The 23051-nt window shown below is 35.7% G+C and overlaps 1 protein-coding gene across 2 annotated transcripts in view; it reads right to left on the bottom strand.

Moving 5' to 3' along the window:
• Positions 1-1674: 1674 nt before the first annotated feature.
• The window catches only part of LOC149791865 (uncharacterized), a 32230-nt gene continuing 10853 nt past the window's right edge, over positions 1675-23051 (bottom strand). For both annotated transcript variants that reach the window (XM_089970364.1, XM_089970365.1), the window contains exons 2-4: positions 15931-16033; positions 8810-8929; positions 1675-5928 (exon numbers count right to left, since the gene is read on the bottom strand). In XM_089970364.1, the coding sequence (XP_089826490.1) occupies positions 5690-5928; positions 8810-8929; positions 15931-16033 (462 nt within the window). In that variant the 3' untranslated portion in view covers positions 1675-5689. The remainder of the gene's footprint in view (positions 5929-8809; positions 8930-15930; positions 16034-23051) is intronic.

The following is a 23051-nucleotide window of genomic DNA, read 5'->3' as shown; positions in this document are numbered from 1 at the left end:
CATTTGGCCCCACGACTGATATTTGATCCAGGTATGTGATGTAGAGCTCACTCTATTGTGCAGAAGCCGATAACTTTTCAGTCACATGTGCAAGGCATCCACTGAGTGTGTTAACAGTAGATCATGCACAACTCAAGTTGTTGTGTGGAAATCAAACTGGAAGGACAACATAATATGCTTTTTTAATGAAGGCATATAAAAATAATCTACTAAATGTAATTCTGATATGCACTGATATCACACAGTCTATACACTTGTATATAGTGTGAGCAGTTTAATAGTTTTGATATTACAACACGTTAACATATCACTTTATGTGAATCTGATTGATCCTAGTAAGACAAGGAAATTATTGGGCAGAAATATCTTTACTAATTGGCTGCACGTTTGCAAAAATGTTCTTAACCACACTTTTGGAATTTTTGTTTTTACTAATACTATCAAAATTTTGGAGGCCATTTTTTAAGCAACTGCCCAAAGGAATATAGGAAAAAACGTCAGATCTTTCTGAATTTAATTAATTTGCCCCACAGGGGTTCCTTACACCATGTATTGCCTCTCGTGCACTGAAACAAATGGTGCTAAACCCCAAACAAGGACAAGAACACTACGGATACTGGTCCATTGATAACATGGATGGTGTGGGTTGTCGGTTGGTAGTGGTATTCCATTAACATGGAATCTACCAAATATACAAGAGTGGTTTGAATATTAACTTCCAGAAGTAAATAAACTCAACTATGTTCATAGAAGAATATGGACAAAATTGGTCTCCCAACTGACAGAATATTACACCTACCAAACCATAATATTTTACAAGGTAAAATAGCACCAACAATCTCATGTTTCTTACGTGAAGTAATTCCAACTGTATCCTGTTCCAAATCAACTAAAATAAATATCCGGTCACAAATACATTACAGTAAATATGGAATTTCTTCATCCAGTAATAATTCTTTCACATAAACATCCAACAACTTCCAGTAGTGAAAAGACATACCTTAGCTGTCAACACTGTTATACCAATTGCCTAAATCAAATGAATCAAACTATGTGACAACACACTGAACTTCCATACAAATTCTGTGTTGAAAAACTGTTATCTGAGTCAAGTGTTCCATTTATTATGAATGACAATTGCTATTTAAATTCTAATTTGTGAAAGAAAATCATCTTTTAAATTGTATTGGTTATAAAACTGCCAAATAATTCGACACAAGTTTGGGACTATTTGTTATGTGCAACAAATTAAACTTGCAACATGTGAGTCAGAATGAATGCAATATTTTCTTCTTTTTTCTCTCTTTTCCTGTTATAATATAAACTATGTGATAAATGTAATCTCAAACGATTTAGTATTAAATTTAAAAAAACTTTTGTACTTGATCAAAATGCAAACGGATCGGTTCGTTTTTAAGGTTAGGTGTTCACTTTGGAGTTGTCGTGACCTAGTTCTAGTTTGTGTTACATCCCCGTGTATTCTGCTATGGCAATACCTTTCATCGCTGTCAAACTCCCCGGTAGTTCCTCAAACCAGCTTACTCTTTTTCTGTAGTTGGTGTCCCGTTTAAGACAAGTGTAATTCCAGTGCAAAAATATCCACCAGGTTGTGCACAGAAGATGCCAGCTTCTTCTAAGCTAGGCAAACACAGCACAAAGTCCTTTGAGCATGACTGTTTTGTGTAGTGATCTTTATTCATATAAGAACTATATCAAACATATATAGCCCATATATTGATAAAAAATACGAGCTCGAATAATTTACCGGCTGAAAAATGTTCCTTTTAAAGTATGTAAATAAAGGGCCTTTTAGTAAAATAAGAGCACAAATTAATGTATGTCTGATCGTGACTTTCAAATAATTACAACTTTTGTTGTGGAGAAATTGCATTCGATCATCTCCTTTGCCGACGTAATAAGCAAATGAGTATCAAATCGATCGTTTAACTAACCTAATTTGACAGACGCATGCCTTTAAGAATGTTACAATAAATTATAGCTATCCTGAGGTGTGAATGCAAGTATATAAGTAACTGGATAACTATCTTTTTCATGTATTTGTGTAACTGCGATGTTTGAAACTGGAAATTTCTCGGTATTTAAACATATAAAAACATAACTGAATTGAGGATGCAACGGAATCAAAAGGGGAAACATCCTAATGACAAATTAACAAACTTAAATATAATCGACATTTGTTAACTGTTCATATTTCATTACAATGTTGAGTGCAAATATATATTTGAAGAAAAAAAATGATCAATCTATTGACAAGGCAAACATTTATAATTCTTAATTATTTATTTTATAAAGTTTGTATCAACTGTAAATATGTTCCACTATGGTCAGTTTAATATGTCTGTGTGCAGTCTTAGCCCCGTTTATATTTGCGTCTGTACGGTGTTTAGTATAACCGGTTGATGCTGCTGGGGGTTCAAGAGGGAACAAGCAAGTTTTTTGGGGGTTTTTTTTGATAGACAATGTCATGTGCGCCTTTTTCTTTCTTCCAAAGATGTGTTTCATTCAGGTCTGTATATGCATTGTATTTTGACAATTGTTCCTTCACTCAGGAAAGACAATGATGGGTGTTTTGAAAAATTATAACATTTATAATTATACATCCCATTATTTTGTCACCCATGATGTACCCTATCAAGCCGCGAAGATTCGATATCAAGCATCCTGTTTATTTGAACTCATTGGCGCCATTATTGGTTCAACACAGCGTACTGTAATTTGGTTTTGCATAAATAATTACCATGTTTGCGTGCATTTTCTTTGAAAAAGATACAAGTTTAAGTGTGGTTGGAGAGGCAAACAAAAAGGTAAAGATGAACTGGGGTAAACCAGGCAAGGTGAGAAAGGAATTGTGCCACGGAAGCATAATCATAGTTGGCGGTAGGTTTATGATACTAATTAGCTTTCTTCATTCAGCAATAAATCTGCATTTCACTCTTCGTTTGAATTGTTATATATATTTTTATGCTTCTTCAGACTGAATTCAATACTATTGTTTGCGTCATTAAGTACATTCTTTTTCTATGCGATCAGTGATGTAAACGACGTGACAAGATTACGCTATAGCTTAAAATCGTTCTCGTACGTTCTTGTAATAATCTTAAATGCAGAAGTGTCTTGCAAAAATGAACATAGTGTGGATAAATGAGATTTAGGTACTTAAAACTGGACCCTAATGATACAAATATCTCTACTGAAAAGTGAAGTAGACATTATGAATAGAGACGACTGTTTTATTACTTTTTTATTATGTATAATATTATTTATAATTTCTTTTGGATTTATACAATACTGAAGATTGTTCACTATATTTTATGTTCCATCTTTTTAATTTTAAATTTATCTCTCAATATCAAATTAGTAGGTTTCAAATATGTTACATTCTTTAAACTATGTGAATGTAAAGAGTGAAATTTGAATTATGTCACTTTGTATAAAAGCATCTAACAATAATTCAATATTGTTTAAATATACAGAATAACTTGAACAAACGAAAAAGTGATAAAAGCTACATCATATGAATATTTTTATCAGCATAGTTAATAAATAAATGATATGCAATTTACTTAAATTTTAACATAATTATATGTTTTAAAGAAAACTTCTTTATTTATATTACTGTCAGTATTATGGAACTAAAAATTATTATATAGTTTGGGTTACAGTGTAATCAACATGTTAAATTCTCATTATAAACAAACATATAAACAGAAGACAATGCTAAACACATTTTGAATGTAGTTATTAATGAATGTCAAACATTTTTTTTTTCAATTTTGACCTGGATATATTGCATTAAGACTGAAATTCCAATGTTTCCTTTAACAGACGTTACATCCCTGAATTAACTATACAGAATCAATAGGCTGAAATACTAAATCACGTAAAGCATTGAAACCATTATTAAAGTGTGCGGCAACATGAAATGAAAAGGATATATATATATATATATATATATATATATATATATATATATATATATATATATATATATATATGTTGGTTTGTGTTTAGCTACTTGTTGACTGTCCCATATATTGCATGCCACATTATTATAGCTACAACATTGTACAATGTCATGTTATTTTTAGATCATTTGTAATAATTATCAAATCAATATAAATTATAAATAATACATGACACATAATTAAAAATGATGCAACTGTTTATCTTTGCTCACAATGTTAAATATTTACCATATCAAGCGATTTTGTGTTGTCACAGATTTCATACTTTATTGATAAAATGTCTGAGACGCATATGATACGATACTGCAAATAAGGCCAACAAGTTAATTTCTGCCTTTTATGTTTGACTGACATGACCCACCAGTCATCTTCAGAAGATGAAGGTGAATGCTTTTTTGGTATCAACAGTACAGTACATTGTCAACAATGGAAGGGACCTACTGGTTACAATCAGGTTTGAAATTATAAATTGATGAATAAATCGATAATTTTCGTTGGGAAGTTTTCTTATGACAGCCAATATGCAGAGCATCTATTAATGAGGATTTATTAAACTCAAATCACTTCATTAAGTTGCATACATCTCGCTCATTATCAACATCAAACATCTTTATGATATAAATAATGTTTAAAGTTTGATCAAGGTCAGATAAGAAATAGTTTAGTAAATCAGATGCAAGATCAATTAATTAGTACGTGTGGATTTTGCTCATTATCAAACTCATCTGAGTAGATATTATTGTTATAATTTTTGTTGCAAATACAAATTCCTAAATACAAGTGTAAATGTCTGATAAATTCTGAAAATTTCTATATTTTAAAAAATCTGATTATCTTAATTTTAAAATTGTGATAAACGTATCAGCCATTGTTTTACACTATTATTTCCATTTTTATTTTGTATTCATCATTGATTTTAATATTATTTTTACTGCAATCTTCAAATTTTAATTACTACTTTGATTTTTTTCCCGCATGCATATGCATATTGTTCTTCATCTTTTCTATAGCAATAATAATGATGATGATAATACTAATATCTAAATTGCTTGCTCTTTTAAATATAGTCAAGGCATGGATATTTTAAATGGCAGTTATGAATTTTCAAAGCATAATTTTGTTTAAACTGCATTAATTTGGAATGTTTGGCATGTAAAAAAAAGGTGCTAAATTCTATATTCTACCTGCACTACATTTTTATGATTCGGATAATTCCTTTACTGTATTCTCATACCCTTTATCTTAATTTTAGCAGCTGGTATCGTGTATGTGCCAACTTTGTTACTATGCTAGCATCCATATCAAAATCATGCATATGAGACAACTCCATCTACTAAAAAAGGCATTTCTTTAACATTGCACTTGCTGTTGATGACTTTTTGTTTCCAAATTAAAACTGTTTGTGCCGACAGAACAAGGTTTAGTTTGAAATTTGTATGGCATAAATGAATTAAATAATACTGAGCTAAATTGTAACTGTGCTTTGGCAAATGCTTTTGAAGACAGGATGTATGGTACAATTTATAATGGACCTGAGGCAAACTCAAGTAAAGCTAAAAAGACAAGTTTTTATGTGTGTGCATGTGTGAAAACTAAGCACAATGCCATTTTTAACTTATAAGACAAATAATTACTTGTTGTGCAAATGACATTACAACTTCATATTTATTTTGGCCCTTTGTATCTTATAGTAAACAAAGTCCTTAATATTTCGCCATCATCTTGATCCAAGGCATGTTTTTTTTTTTTGCAAGAACATTTAGTACATCTTCTTGCCAAGCCAGTTTGAGCAGCCTGATGAAACAACGCAAGTGTTGGAGCACAGCATTCCTTTCTTGACTTTTCCAAGGTCTTTGCAGAGTTTTAGATTTGGTGCTTTTATGTCTCTTTGTTGATACTGCAACTGGTATATTGCTGGTACATATCTTTCTAGATTCAAGAACTGAAAAATATAAGATGATTTTTGAGATAACAAAATAAGTATGTTGATAAGACTAAGGAAAAACTTTAAACAAAATTCCACTAAGGGACTGATGCTCTACTAACCAGAGGAAACAGCAACTAAGATTCATATCCTTTACAACTGGTGCCACACATGCCACAACAAATATGTGCAGAAGATAATTGGGGGACAAGTTTAACTACATGGACAAACTAATTTATTTAAACTTTAACCATCACAGGTGTTGGGAATCTGCTCAAAAAGGTAATATTAAAGTAATACTGGATAGGAGTTTTAAAATACCAGTAAGTAATACAACAACCAACATAGATCCGTTTTGATACCTCTACACCATTCTCATGGAAGCACATTTGGTTGCCTGCTGTAAACAGCAGCCATTTTGGGCTGGTTTTCATAGTGCCACCTTCATGGGAAACCTCCCATTAGATACAACATTCATTGATGTGAATGACCATTATGTCAGATCACATAGTCGATGTTTAAGCTCTAGTCCTAATCTGATATTTAAAGTAACTGGCTCAGATTTTCAACTCTCCAAAACCGAAGCTTCAGATTTTGTTCAGTACTTCCTGGAGTTTGCACAATCAGAATCACGACTATTGAAGCTTCAATAACACAGGTAAGGGAACTGATGTTTATGTACGCATCAATGAGTATTTATAATTTATCAGCTTCAGGTCATTTAGTGATGGAGACATAGACAAAGAACTGATAAATTTAGATAAATTTAGAGTATGAGAAATGGCAGGTACAGTATGCTACATGGCTTCAGAAGCTTGACAGTAAATAAGTTCTCTAAAAGCACATAAAAAATTATTGTCAAAAATAATTATACAACTATAACAATCAGATTTTACTCTTAAATCTTTCTATACATAATAGATGTATACCAAAACTGGAAAATGGTTAAAACTGATGTTGAACGTATGGAGTCAAATAGGTAACAGATGTTCTATTTATAGCACACTGCACTGCGTAACTCAGGTACATGTATATCAACTGCCTACAAAGCCATACATTCTATGAGGTAAAAGGTTAAAGTGTTATATATTTATGTAGCACAAGATCACTCAGTGCTAAATTGCTTGAGAAAAGAAGTAAAAATTGTGCATTACTTTTAAATTGCCTTATTTTAACTAGGCTTGGTATTATTCATTTCTACACTTAATTTCAATTACTGCGGTATAGGTGGGAATGGCCATTATTCGACCTGTTTTTGCCCATCCAGCATGTACAATGGACTTGGGAGCTCCAGATGGCTCAGTGACCTAAATGCTCCTCTTTACAGCTCACCTATATCTGTCCACATGGGTTCAACTTTTGGCTTGACCAACATGAGTGTGTAACAAAGCTTGGCAGTAGCTTTCCATGGGTTGGTGGTTATTCTTCCACCAAATATACTGACTGCCATGTATAGCCTATGATATGCTAGAAATGGTGTTAAAACCGACAACACCAAACCAAACGTACATTTGTCTTGTATTCGACATCATTTCCAGTAACACATTCTCTGTAATGAAATACTTTTTTCAAACTTTCAAAATCATTGTCATCATCCCCAACTTCAGCCACTATTTGCAGAAAGTAAATCATCACCTAATGATGAACCATGTTGATAGTCTGCCATGTGGGGTTGTCTAGGTGGCCCATAGTTACCTACCTGAAAAACAACACTGTAGTATGCATACAAGATCTTGACCAGCAGCACAACTTATGTTTTGTGGAATGCTTCAAGGGTTAAAAGATGAATAAAATTCTATACCATGCTGGGTATACACATGACCCTTGAGCTAATTTGCGGGAGTTCTTGCGTTTCACTGCTTTCTATGGGCTCAAATTCACACAAATTTTTTGCACACTCATGCACCCTGGCAGCTTCTCTATTTTACGTAACAAAATGCAGAATGAAAGTGGGGCTTGGGGTCTAAAGCACTCAACTTTACCAATCACTGCCATCTCACCTGAGTGGGTTTGAGTCTAAAGTTCATCCAATGTCAATTGCTTCCAGTGAGTTGGTGGTTCTTACCAGGGGTTTTTTGGGCTCTTCCTCAAGCAGTTATAATGACTGCCATGTATAGTGTATCATGCAGTGAAAATTGGCATTAGACCCAAAACAACATCTGTACAATAGAATGGAAGCAAACAATCCTCATTACCAAAACAATACATGCATTAGAGGCATGTGACATTTCACAAACGTCTTCTCAGTACAGAGACTTTGGTAATGGCTGTACATTACAAAAATCCTAATAATTTTATAAGTTCATATTTATTTAAAAATAGATCGTGAAATTAGGGCTGATAAAGTGTAAACTAGCTGTTTTGTTGGATATGTCATCTGCCCCGCTTTTTGTAACTTTGAATTATACATAAACATAAATTGATAAATGGAGAAAGTATTTAACTACATATATACCCTGGAGAAATTTCATTAAATAATAGTGTACAAAAATAGAAACACATTACACACATTATTAAAGTCATCAGCTTTTAATGTTATTTGAAGTTTATCCAGTCAACAATATCTAACAAATCTATTGTTTGATTCTAGTGACAGAAGCTACATATTTTTAATTACATTTTTAATGCAAAAAATTAACATCAATTTCACTTCTGTGCTGTGTACACATTGAAAAATAATGGCAAATCTGAACAGTATATCCCAAGGAACAATATTACCACAATCATTTATAACAGATTATGAAAACTGCAATCCATGATTTGCTCATCTGATTTTACCGATCAATCTTCAAGTATGTCTATCGCCAAACCCTTAACCATGACATCACAAAGTTCTATCCTATTCAATGAGTTAAAAAATTATCAATGTCAATATTTTTATATTATCATCACATTTTACCTGGAATTTCTGCATTCTCTTTAAGCTCATCTGAGATCTCCCCTTGCTCTGTTGGCCCATTTCCTGTTTTAATTTCTTCTTTTGCAATATCTCCATTTTCTTCTTCTGGCACAATAATATCTGACAAAACAATTTTCATGAGATAAGATACAAATGACAGACTTGCATTATTTAATTCTTCTTGTTACTATTAAATTATGATTGGTATGAATTAAAACATCCCATGGTGACCTTAAAAATAAGGACCATTCTTGATATCGGGGGGTGGGGGGGGGGGTGAGTGCCATTTTCAGCACATGATAAACTATACATGGCGGCCAGTATAACTGGCAGAGGAGGAACCTGGGAAAACCGCTGTAAGAACCACATACCCCATGAGAAGCTAATGAAAAGCTTTCTCACTGACTCACATTGGCCAAGGTCGTTACTTGATCCCATGTGGACAGAGGTGTGGTGGCAGGGATCAGTAAAGGAGAGCACTTTAGACCACTCAGCCCCCTGGGGGATCATTGTAATTTAAATTCTACCTGCAACACTCACCGAGAAGCTATGTTAATTTATAAACATCTGGTTTCCTTTTTGTAATGTTCATAAGACTAAAAAATGTTTCCTGTTTCATGCAAACACAAAAGTAAAACTTAGGTCAGTCAATCAGGAAAGGTGTGTTGTTGCTTTGGGGTTTAATGCTGTTTCTCAGCATAAGATAGGCTATACTTGGCAGCCAGTATAACTTTAGAATTTCTGCCACCATCGGCCATTAAATTTCTTTCCCTCATCTCATCCACAGGGCCCTGGGTCATAACTGAAGGGATCAGCATTGGAATGCCATAATTGTATCAAGAAATTATAGAGAGACATAATGAACTTTTGAAGAAGTTTCCTAATATATATCAAAGATTTGCGGGATGGGGATAAAATAAATATGAATGCGCTACCTTATTCCGCCAGTACAAGTTCTTTCCATCTCCATAGTCCTATCTAATCTCCTCACCACTGTCAATATTTCTTGTTGCAAAGAGACAAAGCCTTGGGTAAGAATTGTACACCTCCAATTTCATTCGTGCATTACACGATTTTGTGTGGTCTGCAGCATCATTCACAAATTGGCACACGTGTCCTCTTGTAGATGTTGCATCTATACTAAAGTAAAAGAAAATGCAACTTCCAATCCTTTAAATAGATCAACAATCGTAGCAAAGATCTGTCCATGCTGTCTACTAAAACAAAACTGTCAAGTCACATTAACCTAGATCCTAGAGCTGAATAGGAGATGATGGGAATACCAGCCACCCCATGACATATAACAAGTTCTTAAATTATAATTACAATGCCCACATGTCTACATCAAATTTTAAGGGACAGATTTGCAAGACACTAGTGGCCTTTTGTCTGATCTTTAATGCATTGAAATAGTTCAATTTAGTACGTGCATAATTATGTCTCGGTGCAGATGTCTTTACAATGCAAGTCTTTGAGTGTTGGGCTTTACACCTCAATGATGCTATGGACCACTGCAAGGTGATGAGTTTGTTTACTGAATTCAGAACATCTGAATGGTCCTTATAATTTAGTTTTATCTCACTTTCATCTGCATTTGCCTAAATAATCCTAATATATGCAGAATGGGCTGTAAAAATACTTCATTATCATCCTTTCCCGTGTTAATAGGCAATTTTCTACACTGCAGAATGAATACAAAATTTTCTTAGTCTATGGCATGTATCTAGAGAAAATCTGAATATTCATCAGGGATAATAAGCCCATGATCTCTTCTTCCAAGTTGAATATTTGGTTGAGAAGGAGGTCTATTTTGGGGCCCCGAGTGGCCGAGTGGTCTAAAGCGCTCTCCGTTACGGATCACTGCCATCTCACCTCTGTCTGCATGGGTTCGAGTCTCGGATTCGGCCAATGTGGGTATGTGAGAAAGCTTGCCAGTAGCTTCTCGAGGGTTGGTGGTTCTTTCCAGGGATTTCCCGGGTTCTTCCTCCACCATTAATACTGGCCGCCATGTATAGCCTATCGTACGCTGAAAAATGGCGTTAAACCCTACAACAACAACAACTATTATTGCAAACACCCACATCCCTGATAAACTGAAATCAGTCTGTGAACTCAATCATTTTTATTAAAGCGGTCCTGAAAAAAGTGTTCTTTTGAATTCCGACTAAAAATCAAATGTACCACTAGATGCTATTCTCCTTTTTTTTTTAAACTCAGTATGAGCAAAATGTTAAGTGCTGAAGATCTACTAGGAGTGAAAAAGGACAGTAACTCTTGTTCAGCTAAATTTGGGGATTATGTATAAATAAATTGTAAAAAAAATTTTAGCTGTAAGAAAATTGCAAAAAAAAAAAAAAGACTTTCAGTGTAACTTGAAAGGTGTTCAACATCATGCACACAGCCAGTTAATTTAAACATGCCCCCAAAAATCTAATTTAGACTGAATTAAAGGATTGCAACTGTTATATACAACAAATAGTACACAATTCCCAAACAATTTACTTGGCTGAAAGGATTTGTTTTTTGTGTCTTATATGACCTCTACTCTATACCATGTTTTGAACGGCATGCAGGGAAGAAGCCACTTTCACCTGATTGGTTGCACAGGTTAATGGAGCAACTCTGCTGGTGAAAACGTGTATTCAATGTAAGCAAACACTAATGTGTGTGTGTGTGATTTGGATTTTAAACGTAGCTTTAACAATTTTTCAGTCATATCACTACAATGTCTGCAGTGTGGCAGTTTATAGCAAACACTAATGAATCAAAGCTTAACTGCTGATTATAGGTTCCGTTTCCATTCAAATTTCCAGCTAGCAATACAACTTTCACTAAACTAATTGCAGAAATTGGAATTTGTACATTGATTCGTTTCTCATTTGCAACATAAAAACAGACAAAAAAAGCCTGTTTTATGCTAAACACTAAATAATAAATACAAAAAAATATTCCCACATATAGCACTCATATTATCATGCAATTTCAAGGTTGAAGCTATGTTATGATTCAAGGAACAATTTACTCTCACATGGAGAATTTTTTGATGTTATGAGAAATTTTCTTCTATTTGAATTTCTCTCTGTACTCGCTGCATGAGGTTTTAATTGTAGACTTTTTAGCCCACAAAACCTTGCAGTTTCAGCCCTGATAATTGTATTAAATCTTAGATATATAATAATTATATTAGCTCAAACTTACTAATGTGTCTTCTGATGATATTTAAAGCCAAAGAGATAAAATCTATTGTATTTATGATTTCGTTGTTTCCTGCTATATCTTTTCTCCCTTCTCTCAGCCTCTAATGTGTCAATCCTTTCCCCATACATACTCAAGTAGAAAATCACCTCTGTTGAATGCCACATTTGCAAAGACACCATAACCTATAATGGGCAAAAGGCAAAAGCAATAAATTAAAAATTAAAATAAGCATGCAAAGGTGTTCCTAATAATCAAAGCTTAAAACTAGAATTTTATGAGGATATATCTTGTGTAATAAAATGAAGTATTATTTTGTAAGGATGTCATACATAGTTCAAAACTCCGATAGCCTGACACCCGGAACCTCTCTAATTTCAGATAAGTGAGGAGCTCGTCAGGCTTATTGAAAAAATTCTAATTTTACGACAAAGCTCCGATTATGCTGATGAAATGTAGAAATTTATTTTTAAGATGTTGACCTGCCATAATATAGCATGTCATGCTAAAACCAGGATTTCTATTCCCAAAACCCCTGACACTTTATGTTTAAAAAAATATGATTTTAAGTAATCTTCGAAAATAGAACAAAAATAAATACTTCAGCATATACCCATTACATGTAGCATGTATAAATGGTAAGCAGTCATGACTGAAGTTGACGGAAAGCTCCTTCTGGCAGTTTAAATAAATAAGGCAATTAAAAGACAAAAAGGTCAGGTATGAACCACTATTGCATGATTTACTTAACTGGCTCACAATAGCCAATGTGGTGCATTTGAAGACTAGTGGGTGATCCCACTGTACTAATTTGCACAGGCAAAAAAGGTCACAAAATGGAACAACCTAAAAAAGGTATATCAAACAGATGCTAGATGCGTGTGAAAAGTGTTCCAACTGGAAAATGGGGTCCCATCATCCCAGACACAGAAGGCTGAAACTGAGGTCCCATCAACACTTAAAATTGGGGTCCCAAATGCATATATAGTGTTTGCACATACTTAGAATGGGGGTCCCCAGAATGAAAGGCCTCAAGTGCAACAAAAGTGATCACCATGAAAATGGATAAAGCACATGATTAGTGCTGAAAGAACACAAGGCCTTAAATGACTCCTGGAGTTTTATATTATTTTGTCTCAGCCACTTATAAGATAAATTTAAATTACTCACCAACATAACCAGATATATATTTGTTTCGAAAACATCTTGGTTGAACCCAGTTTCACATCAATGCTGGGTCTGCTTTTTGGGTAACAGGTGCTTAAGCAAACTGTATTAAAGATTACTGACTAATTTGTGTATGACGTTTGCACGCATTGGGGTGGGGTTCTTCCAATATATATATTAATTAAATTATGATGAAAGTTCCACCCGTGCTCGTGGGGTTAGAAAGTTAAATTAGTGACGAGGTAGATTTACAGCTCTGAGCCCTCAGTCAGCAATGCCGATGGCTAAATTATAGAGAACAGGAAGATAAAATTCAATTAGTAACAATTTAATAAATTCGATAATTTAAAACGATAAACTCTCAATCACCCGTCTTTCCCTTGATCAAGTGACAGCCTAATTCATCCCGTGATTTACAGTGTGAGTTCGATTTTCCTCCTGTTCTTGCATCTACTCATCTCTTTCTTTCCTGCTAATTCCTTTTTTCCTTCCGTTCCTCCAACACCTCCTTCGACTCCGTTTCCCTCTCGAATATCTTCTCCAATTTCGCTTCCAATTTCCTCTTCCTCCCTTCTCTCCCCTTTTCCTCCTAGACTTCAACTTCTCCTGACTTCTCTCCTTTCTTCTCCTTTCCTCCGTCTCTCTGTCTGAGATTGCGGGACCAAACTGTAACTGGTCTGTCCCTCAAAGCTTCCTTATTTGAAGCTGTTTGTTATTAGAATTTCCTGTTCTAAGATATTCCCGCCAATAACGAATGGCTACTCGGAGTTAGGCTAACCTCCTCTGGGCAAACATTCTAGCGAACTAATTCTTGCTGGAAGACATGGAGATATCATTCTACCCAAATCAGGGTCTCTCCCCTATCTCGATTCTGATTGGGTGGCGCTGTGACCCTGTCCAATCGTCTTAGTGGCCAGTTCAACCTGGCTGTCTGTCTGCAGGGAAAAGAAGATAAGACACTCCCACTTCTTCGGGCAACTTCTTTTGATCTGGAGAAACGTTTCCACATCTAGGTGATAATTGGCTATCTGGCGGCCTTGCAGCTCCTAGGTCTGGCTCTCCACTTCTAGCCACGGCAATCTTACGTAATGGATTAGTGGTAGCCTGCGGCAATGTTTAACTCAAACAATGGCTTGTTAGAATTACCTTGATTATACATGTTTCAAACTGGGGCTACTCTGGGTCGGGGTAAACGTGACATTGTGAATGGCAACAACTTTTCTTTTGAAGTCAGATTTTACCCCATATACATAAAATGAAAAGCATGATTATTACAGTTGCTTGAATAGTGTCCAAATGTCAAAGGTTATTTAGGAAGCAAAGCAAGCAAAACTAAATTTCAGAACTCTTTCTTTGATAGTTTTCTTTGTGAAGCATGCCAGCAAAAAAAAAAGGAGGGGGGGGAGAGGATTTGATTCTGGACACATATGGCAAACAATTTATTGGCTCATGATGTCATTTCTGTGTGTACCATCAAATAGGAGACCATCTTTATGTTAAGATATTCGACACATTGAATTGAACCTTCCAATTAGTTAATTGACATATGGTTTTCAGTATGATTTTATCAATGGAATAGATTGGCTGACAGACAATAATATGCACGTGCTTGTTTTTTGAACAGTTGCTTTGTGTTGTTTAAAAGATTAACTATCCGTACTTGACAGGCATTTAATTGTAATCCGGGCTTGTGGAATTTTAGTCAGGGCTTGTGATTATTTTATAGTCACCAGCCCTGGGCATTTGTTGACATTTTTAATAGGTAACTGCTTTAACACAAGCAATAATTTAAGAAAGAAAAAACAAAAAGTGTTCAAACTGGAAATTGGGGTCTCATCATCCCAGACGCACAAAGCTGAAACTGGGGTCCCATAAACGCCAGTTAAAATTGGGGTCCCTAATGCATATCGTGTATGCACAAATAGTTTATTTCCCTAGAATACCAAAAGAAAATTGAAAAAAAAAGTACAATATTGTGATTTAAATCCCGAATAGTGCTAAAAGTTTGATCACAAATCCAAATGTATAAAAAAGTGTTAAAACTGGAAATTGGGGTCCCATCATCCCAGACACACAAAGCTGAAGCTGGGGTCCCATAAACGCCAGTTAAAATTGGGGTCCCAAATGCATATCGTGTATGCACAAATAGTTTATTTCCCTAGAATACAGAATGAAAATTGAAAAAAAGTACAATATTGTGATTTAAATCCCGAATAGGGCTGAAAGTTCGATCACAAATCCAAATGTATAAAAAAGTTTTAAAACTGGAAATTGGGGTCCCATCATCCCAGACACACAAAGCTGAAGCTGGGGTCCCATAAACGCCAGTTAAAATTGGGGTCCCAAATGCATATCGTGTATGCACAAATAGTTTATTTCCCTAGAATACAGAATGAAAATTGAAAAAAAGTACAATATTGTGATTTAAATCCCGAATAGGGCTGAAAGTTCGATCACAAATCCAAATGTATAAAAAAGTTTTAAAACTGGAAATTGGGGTCCCATCATCCCAGACACACAAAGCTGAAAATGGGGTCCCGTAACACTCTTATAATTGGGGTCCCAAATGCCTATAATGTATGCACATGCTTAAAACTGGGGTCCCCAGAATGGTGACTCAGCTGCACAAAACCTCAATCACCATGAACATGGATAAGACACATTATTAGTGTTGAAAGCACAAACGGCCTTAAATGACCCATGGAGTTTTATATTATTTTGTCTTTAGTCACATACAAGGTAAATTTAAATTTACTCACCAACATAACTGGATACGTATCTTTTTTCGAACCCATCTTGATTCAGCCTCGTTTCACACCAGTACCGGACCCATTCTTTGGGTGAAAGGTTCCTCATGCCAGCCTAAAACAAAGGTCCAATAAAGAGTCAAACTGGACTTAAAATCTTCTAATGGTCAGAATCCAGAATTATCTGCATAATAGACTAGTCTACATTTCTAAAGATTTCATAACTGGTGGCTATAGCACTTACTGGGCTATAACTTATTTTAAATCACATGCCCCCAGCCCCTTTAAATGTGTATTCTGGGCAAACGTTTGTCATAACAAATTAATTGGTAGGCCTATGTGTATGAAGTCAAGTAGGTTACAAAATAATAGGTGTTCTATTTATAGCATACTTCGCTGTATAACTTTGGTAAATGTATATTATCTGCCAACAAAGCCATACTTATGAGGTAAAGGGTTAATTATGCATGGTATTCTGCTTTTTCTACTGTTAGGGGCCATCCATTTAGTACATACGCATGGTGGGGGTGGGGTGCTAACCCAAATGCGTACACCTGCGTATGGGGGGTCTACTGATAATGTACGTACGCATAGGAAACGGGGGTGGGGTGGGGGTGGTTTTGAAACCTCAATAATGATTTGTCTAATATGTAACCTGTTCGATTGGGTTCAGTTGGCGTTTGAATTTTAGCCGACACTAGACAAACGTTTTAAAGTTACACAGCTTATTTCTTTGATGCAGCCAGATATTCTGTGGACTGTTTTATTAAACACGCTAATATTATTAATCCTTGATCGTTTTTGCATGGACTAAATATACGCCATTCTATAGAATTCGGGGGGGGAGGGGAGGGGAGGGTTGTTTTGCGGTTGCATCAAGTGTACATACGCAGGGGTGGGTATGTAAAAAAGTATGCATGTGTACAGGGAGGGGTCAAGCTTTGCCAGATTTTTGCGTTCGTACTAAATGGATGGCCCCTTATGCCTCTATTGTCTTAAACTATGTAATAAAAAAGAGCGAAAAGTAAAAAGTGTGTGTGTGTGATTTGGTTTTTTAATGTAGCTTTAACCCTTTCATCACTGCAGACCGGTTTTCTGGTCAAGGGGAAGTAAGTCCATAAACCCTATGGACTGCTTTACTGGTCTGGGGCAGTGTGCTTCTTTACAGTCATAGTACCCGACTATATATATTTCGGGATGCCTCTAATAACTTCCTTCCTGTAATGGAGATATTATATTTGGATTATCTCATGAGTTAAGCTTGAATACAACTTGAAATCTTGAAGCAAGAGGACACTTTTTGAGCATGTTTTCCAAATGGTGAATTTATATTCAAAATGGCGGTGTTTGAAGCAAGATGAGAATGAAGCGTCAAATTATGAATTATCAAAATATTTCGCTGTTGTGACCTAATACAGTTGATTGAAAATGAGAGAAAATATCTGGAGAGGCATTTGAATGTGCTTGTGGGTGACAGTGATGACAATGAAGAGGACTTTGAAGGTTTTGAACCAGGGGCAGTGTGAACTCCACGTTTTTGTTCTGGACAAACCAACAGGATTTATTTCAGTTTTCTGGGAGAGTTGGATCCACCAGAGTGTCAGATGGCTCCAGAAAAGCTCTGGAATACTTTCAAATCCTTGATTTAGATGAAGTTTTAAAAAATAATGTTCATGTAATGAGGCAAATAAAAAAATGCTTGTGCATTTTACCTGTTGTGTTACCTGTTTGCAACTGTATTTTAACAGTTATAACAGATATACAAATTTTGTTGAACTAGTCATACAATTTGACTTTTAACCTTTATTTTGATACTTAATCCATCCAGATATCTTTAAAATTGGCAAAGTTATTTTATTTCAAAATCCACAGGTTATTTTGCTTTAAAAGTCCAGAGTTACTTAATATGTGTATAGGGCTCTATGCCAGCAAAGTTAATTAGTGATGAAAGGGTTAACAGTTTTTCAGTCCTACCCAGTCACATAATTATATCGAGCTGACCAGTCCTAACACTGATTTCTTAATGCTGAGCGCCTAGCGAGGTGAATAGCAACAAGTTGTGTCAAATTCAACAAATAGTTCATTTTCCTAGAATACAAAGTAAAATTTAAACAAAAAAATTTGAAACTTACAATATTGTGAATTAAATCTCGAACAGTATCTAAAACAAATCCAAATGTATGAAGTTCCAATTGAATTCCGGTGGTATTCCAAATAAATTCCAATACTGAATGTGTTGATGTGCCAAGTCAGAGGAAACTTGGATTATGGCTTGGAGTGTGGTGATGTGCTAATAGTCTTTTGATGTTTCACAGTAATATAATCCAAAATGTTCTCTGAATTCACTACAATTCCAAATTAATGTTGAAGTTCAAGAATATTATTGAGCATTAATTTCAGTGAATAATAATTTGAAATAAATCTAACCAAATTAAAACCTGAACACAGCAATAAGACCGATTTTGCTTCAGATGTTAATGCAAATATGCACAATTTTTCAAGTAAACAAAATATATAAAAGCTAAGACAATAATACAGCCAGGATGTAGGCTAGTTTTCTTTAAGAAAAACATTTAAAGTTGTCCACAAGTTTAGGAATTTCCCAGTGGAAAACTATTGTCCTTTACTCTGATTCAAGAAAACGTCTACTTCCATCGATAATGATCTGAACATTTAATCTATGATCTTAGAGAAATATTATCTATGTATCATGTTGTTTAAAAAATAAATGTCACAGGTCAGGTACAGCATTAACTTGATTTTGGACAAATTCAAAATACAGATATGCAATGATATATAATCATTAAGAAAAGCAAGCAAACAAATATACATAACCTGCTAACATTACATGTACATGTAATTTCAAGACACCCTGAATCGGGAACTGACCAGCATTCTGTTTGTTCTTGTCCATCTAAAGTACATTAAACTCAAATTCAACATCATTTTCAGGCTCAAATGGTATATCCATGAACATTTCTCCAGCTCCAATAATCTGAAGTACTTCAAAACTTTAAAAATCAGTCAATATCCAGTTTTTCCCCAATGAAGATGAACCATTTGCAGTTTACTAGGTAGCCTTTATTTAAACACGCATTTGTAAAACTTCCTTGATGAATGCAAGGTCAAAACTATGTGAGATTGATTGTTCCAAGGCCAATCAAAATTAGTTTAAGAACCATTTATGTCTAGAACAATGAATCGTCATGACAAGAACCACAAGACTTCTACTGGCAGCACAACTCACGACAAGCACTCTGTATAATGCGCAAAGTACATTTAAACTACTGTATATACTTGTACATAGGCAGAATAATTTTGGAAAAAAATAAAAGCCTGGAGAGGGTTGGGGGTTATGCAGCTCATACATGGGCCAAAGTATATATATCTGAAAATGTTACTTTTTTTTGGTTGGTTACCATAATGGCTGTAAATCTTGAGACATGAAAAGACAAGTATTTTTTCTGCATCCCATGAATTACATGCATGTACAAAATAAAAACAACACTTTTAGTGTCCCAACACCTGTAGACACAAAAAATGTCATGACAAAATAATTGTCATGATTGACACAGGTCAATCTTTCAATAACCACATCAATAAACTGTTATAAACTGCTATGAATTTTTTGTTATTATTTGGAATGTATGTATTTTCGGATTTCTCCAACATGAAATTAAATAAAGGCAAACAAAGATTTCTTAATTCTCAGGCTGGTTCGAGCTAACCCAGGAGACCTGGCTGGTTACAATATAGTAGTACTAAATATGTAGAATTATAAGCAATATTTAATTTAATAAGAGTAAATGAGCTTACATGACCACATTAACATGCACTTAAATTAACTTAAGAGTAATCCATGTCCAGTTCATTGGAATTGTTAATTAGATATGTCTCGTGCATGTAGTTATTAATAGTGTATGCAAATTATGTGAACAGTCAACAACTGAGAAAATGGAGACTTAAAGTGTTAACATTCAACAATTACTGATTCAAATTTAGTCTACATGTATCAATATACCTCTAAAGAGTGTCTTTGAGTGTCATCATGACATCAGTTTCGGAGCAGCCATTGTATTTCATTGATATCACTTAGCTGATAATGCAGTTTTCGTAAGCTTCCTTGACAGTCATGTCACGCTTTAGTAGTGAATAGGGACGACTCAGCCTCAATGGGAATTAGCATTACAGACCCCCCCTGGGACTGTTTAGCCTCAATGGAAATTTAACATTAACTACCCTGGGACTGTTTAGCCTCAGGGGAAATTTAACATGGACGAAAAATCGCGGGACTGTTTAGCCTCAAGGGGAATTGAACATGGGAATATGGGAATAAACAGGGTATGACTGTTGAGCCTCAAGGGGAATTGAACAATGGGGAAAAAAGTCTTGGGTCACTCTATTTTTTTAAAAAAAAAAAAAATAAATAAAAATAAAAAAAATGGGGTAGGCAATGGAAAGTCAATCTCTTTTCGAGAAATGTGGGTGGCCCTGAAAAGGGCCTTTGGGTTTATGTTAATGTATCCATTAACATAAGGGGCACCGCATTTGTCTTCTTCTTGTCCTTAGGCTGCGCCTCACTGTAGGACCGTAAATCAGGATTCTTTCGAGGCATCCTTGTCTTTCTACGTAGATCCTATGTATCCACAGACTGGTGTCTGTCCTGTGGACAATTGTCCACTTGGACCGGACATACATGGGTATGTCCGTCCGGAACATCATCGAAGACACAAGCGTAGAAGATTGCACATCGGTTCACATCTTGAGGCGCCGAGAACAGGTGAATCAATGCAGTGAACTGCACTTATTTATAGGTAGAGGAAGGATTGAAACGGATTGAGTTCATTGACCATCCAAACACGCGTTACAAAATTCAGTCAGCCCGCATCCAATCCGAAGAGAGCAGTCTGTGACGTCACGTGGTCTTTATAGATTTGCTAGCGCCTGTGTGCAATCAATCTATGCGACAGTGATTCAACATGACGGAAACTCAGAAAACGATTCATTGGGGTGCACCAGCAGTGGAGACCGTCCAAGGGAACCCAGACTTACTTTCAGAAGAGGTGAATTGGGATTTTGTGGATTTTCTTACCTCGCAAGAATTTGTTCTGGAAGCTTCGTCACCTTCTTCATTACCGCAAGTGGAGAATTTTAGACAGAGACAGAAAGAAGAATTGGAGAAATTTATACAACGACAAAAGGAAGCAGAACAAGCTTTTCTCCTACAGCAACAGCAGCAAGAAGAAGAGGTAAGAAAAAAACAAGAAGTAGCAGCAGCAAAGAAACAAGAGGGTGAAAATCAAATGCTCATGGTACTGTTGGACATTTTAGCGGAGTTAAGAAGTCTGAAACAAATGTATCAGACTTCTTTATCACGACCGAAGAGAATACGACCTTCCCGAGCTAAACACGCCAACCCTGTGACTAAGCCTACCGTACCACCCTTAGTGATTTCAACCAAATCATCATCATCAACAGTACGCAGTCCAGAAGTAGGCCTTGGCCGTGGCAAAGGCTTAAGGCAGTTAAAGTTGATTGCTTTAACTCACCCCTATACCAAAAAAGGCCCTTTTCAGGGCCACCCACGTCTCTCGAAAAGAGATACACTTTCAATTGCCAATAACTCAAAAAAAAAAAAAAAAAAAAAAACCCCTATAGTACGTGTATATGAGTGCATGAGTGTAGCTTCTTATTTTAAAATCAAAACTCAAAGACACTTACCTTATATAATTAATGTATTCTTTTCTCAATAGTTACAATCCAATTAACAATTCACAACATAACACTTTAAAAAGTTCATAGACTTCTTCTATCTCATTGTTTACTCTCTCTGTTTTTTCAATTTCTTCACCGTCACAGTCTTTTCCTCTTCTTCCTCCTCACTTTCTTCCCTTCTTTTCTTCTCCTGTTTCTTTTTCTTCACATGGCTGCTTTCATCCTCCGAAGAATCCCTCTCTTCTTCTGAAGAATCCCTCTTTTCTTCTGACTCCTCTTGTTTCTTTTTTGGGCAATCTGGAGACCAATGTCCTTTTTCTTTACAATAATAACAGGTATCTTGACTTTTGTCTTTTCTAGCCGGTTTTTCTTTTTTGACGGTCTGGACACTCCGAAGACCAATGCCCTTTCTTTTGACAGATATAGCAAGTATCTTGACTTTTATCTTGAAAGGAAGGAGAGTAGTCCGTCGGCTGGTCTGAAGAGAATTTTCTAATGACCCCTCGCAAAGCTCTGATGAAACGTTCGATTTGGCTAGTCACTTCCATCGTTGTGCTCGGTTTGAGAGTGAAATGAATAGTGAAAGGACAAGACACACACCCTTTTATATACGCTGGTCTGCCATGACTATAAATTAGCCTATGGTGTTTAAACTTGAGTCATTTGACGTTTGCACTCAAGATGAAACGATCCTATTCATTCGAGAAGAAAGAAGAAGAAAGTAAGAGGCAGAAACGTGACCTATCGCCTCGTACCAGGACTGAAGTCTTGGCACAAATCCATGCCAGTGATTTTGAAGAGGACATGAGTGAACCAGAATCCGAACTCTCTAAACAAAGTTCACCACCCTTAGTCAACCCTGAAAAGTACTATTCCATTCGAGAGACAGAAAAGCGCTCCTCTAGAAAATTTAGAACCACGGCTTACAAATACTCAGTGAAGTTTAAAGATTTCAAGGCTGAAGTACCGTTAGAGAAAGCAGAAGGGTTCATCACTGGGGTGTGGGATTCTTTGCTCACCGCACTCAAGCGACAATGTCAACCCAAAGAAGATGATCGCTTGAGACTTTCCATACAACATGACGGTTTGAAATCCCCTGTTTGGATCGAGTTTAGCAGACCCGCAGAATTGACTGCTTCCAAAGTCATGGACAAGATTCAACACGTGCAACAATCTAATGACCAGTTTGACATCACCGATGGAAAAGCCACACTGGACATGACCCACGTCTCTCCTCCTCAAGGGACCGGACAATGCAATAAGGTGTTATTGGTGAACGACCTTCGCAGCACCAAAAAGAGTCTCGTCCAAATTCACAATTCTCAAGACCAGATGTGTTTAGCCCGAGCCATTGTGGTGGGACGAACCTATGCCAACAAGAACGACACGGCAGAATGGAAAAGAGCCTGGAAAACTAT

Source organism: Sinohyriopsis cumingii, chromosome 9 (assembly GCF_028554795.1).
Source record: "Sinohyriopsis cumingii isolate HCF-2022 chromosome 9, ASM2855479v2, whole genome shotgun sequence".
NCBI lineage: Eukaryota > Metazoa > Mollusca > Bivalvia > Unionida > Unionidae > Sinohyriopsis > Sinohyriopsis cumingii.
This window is presented reverse-complemented; position numbering and strand designations above follow the sequence as displayed.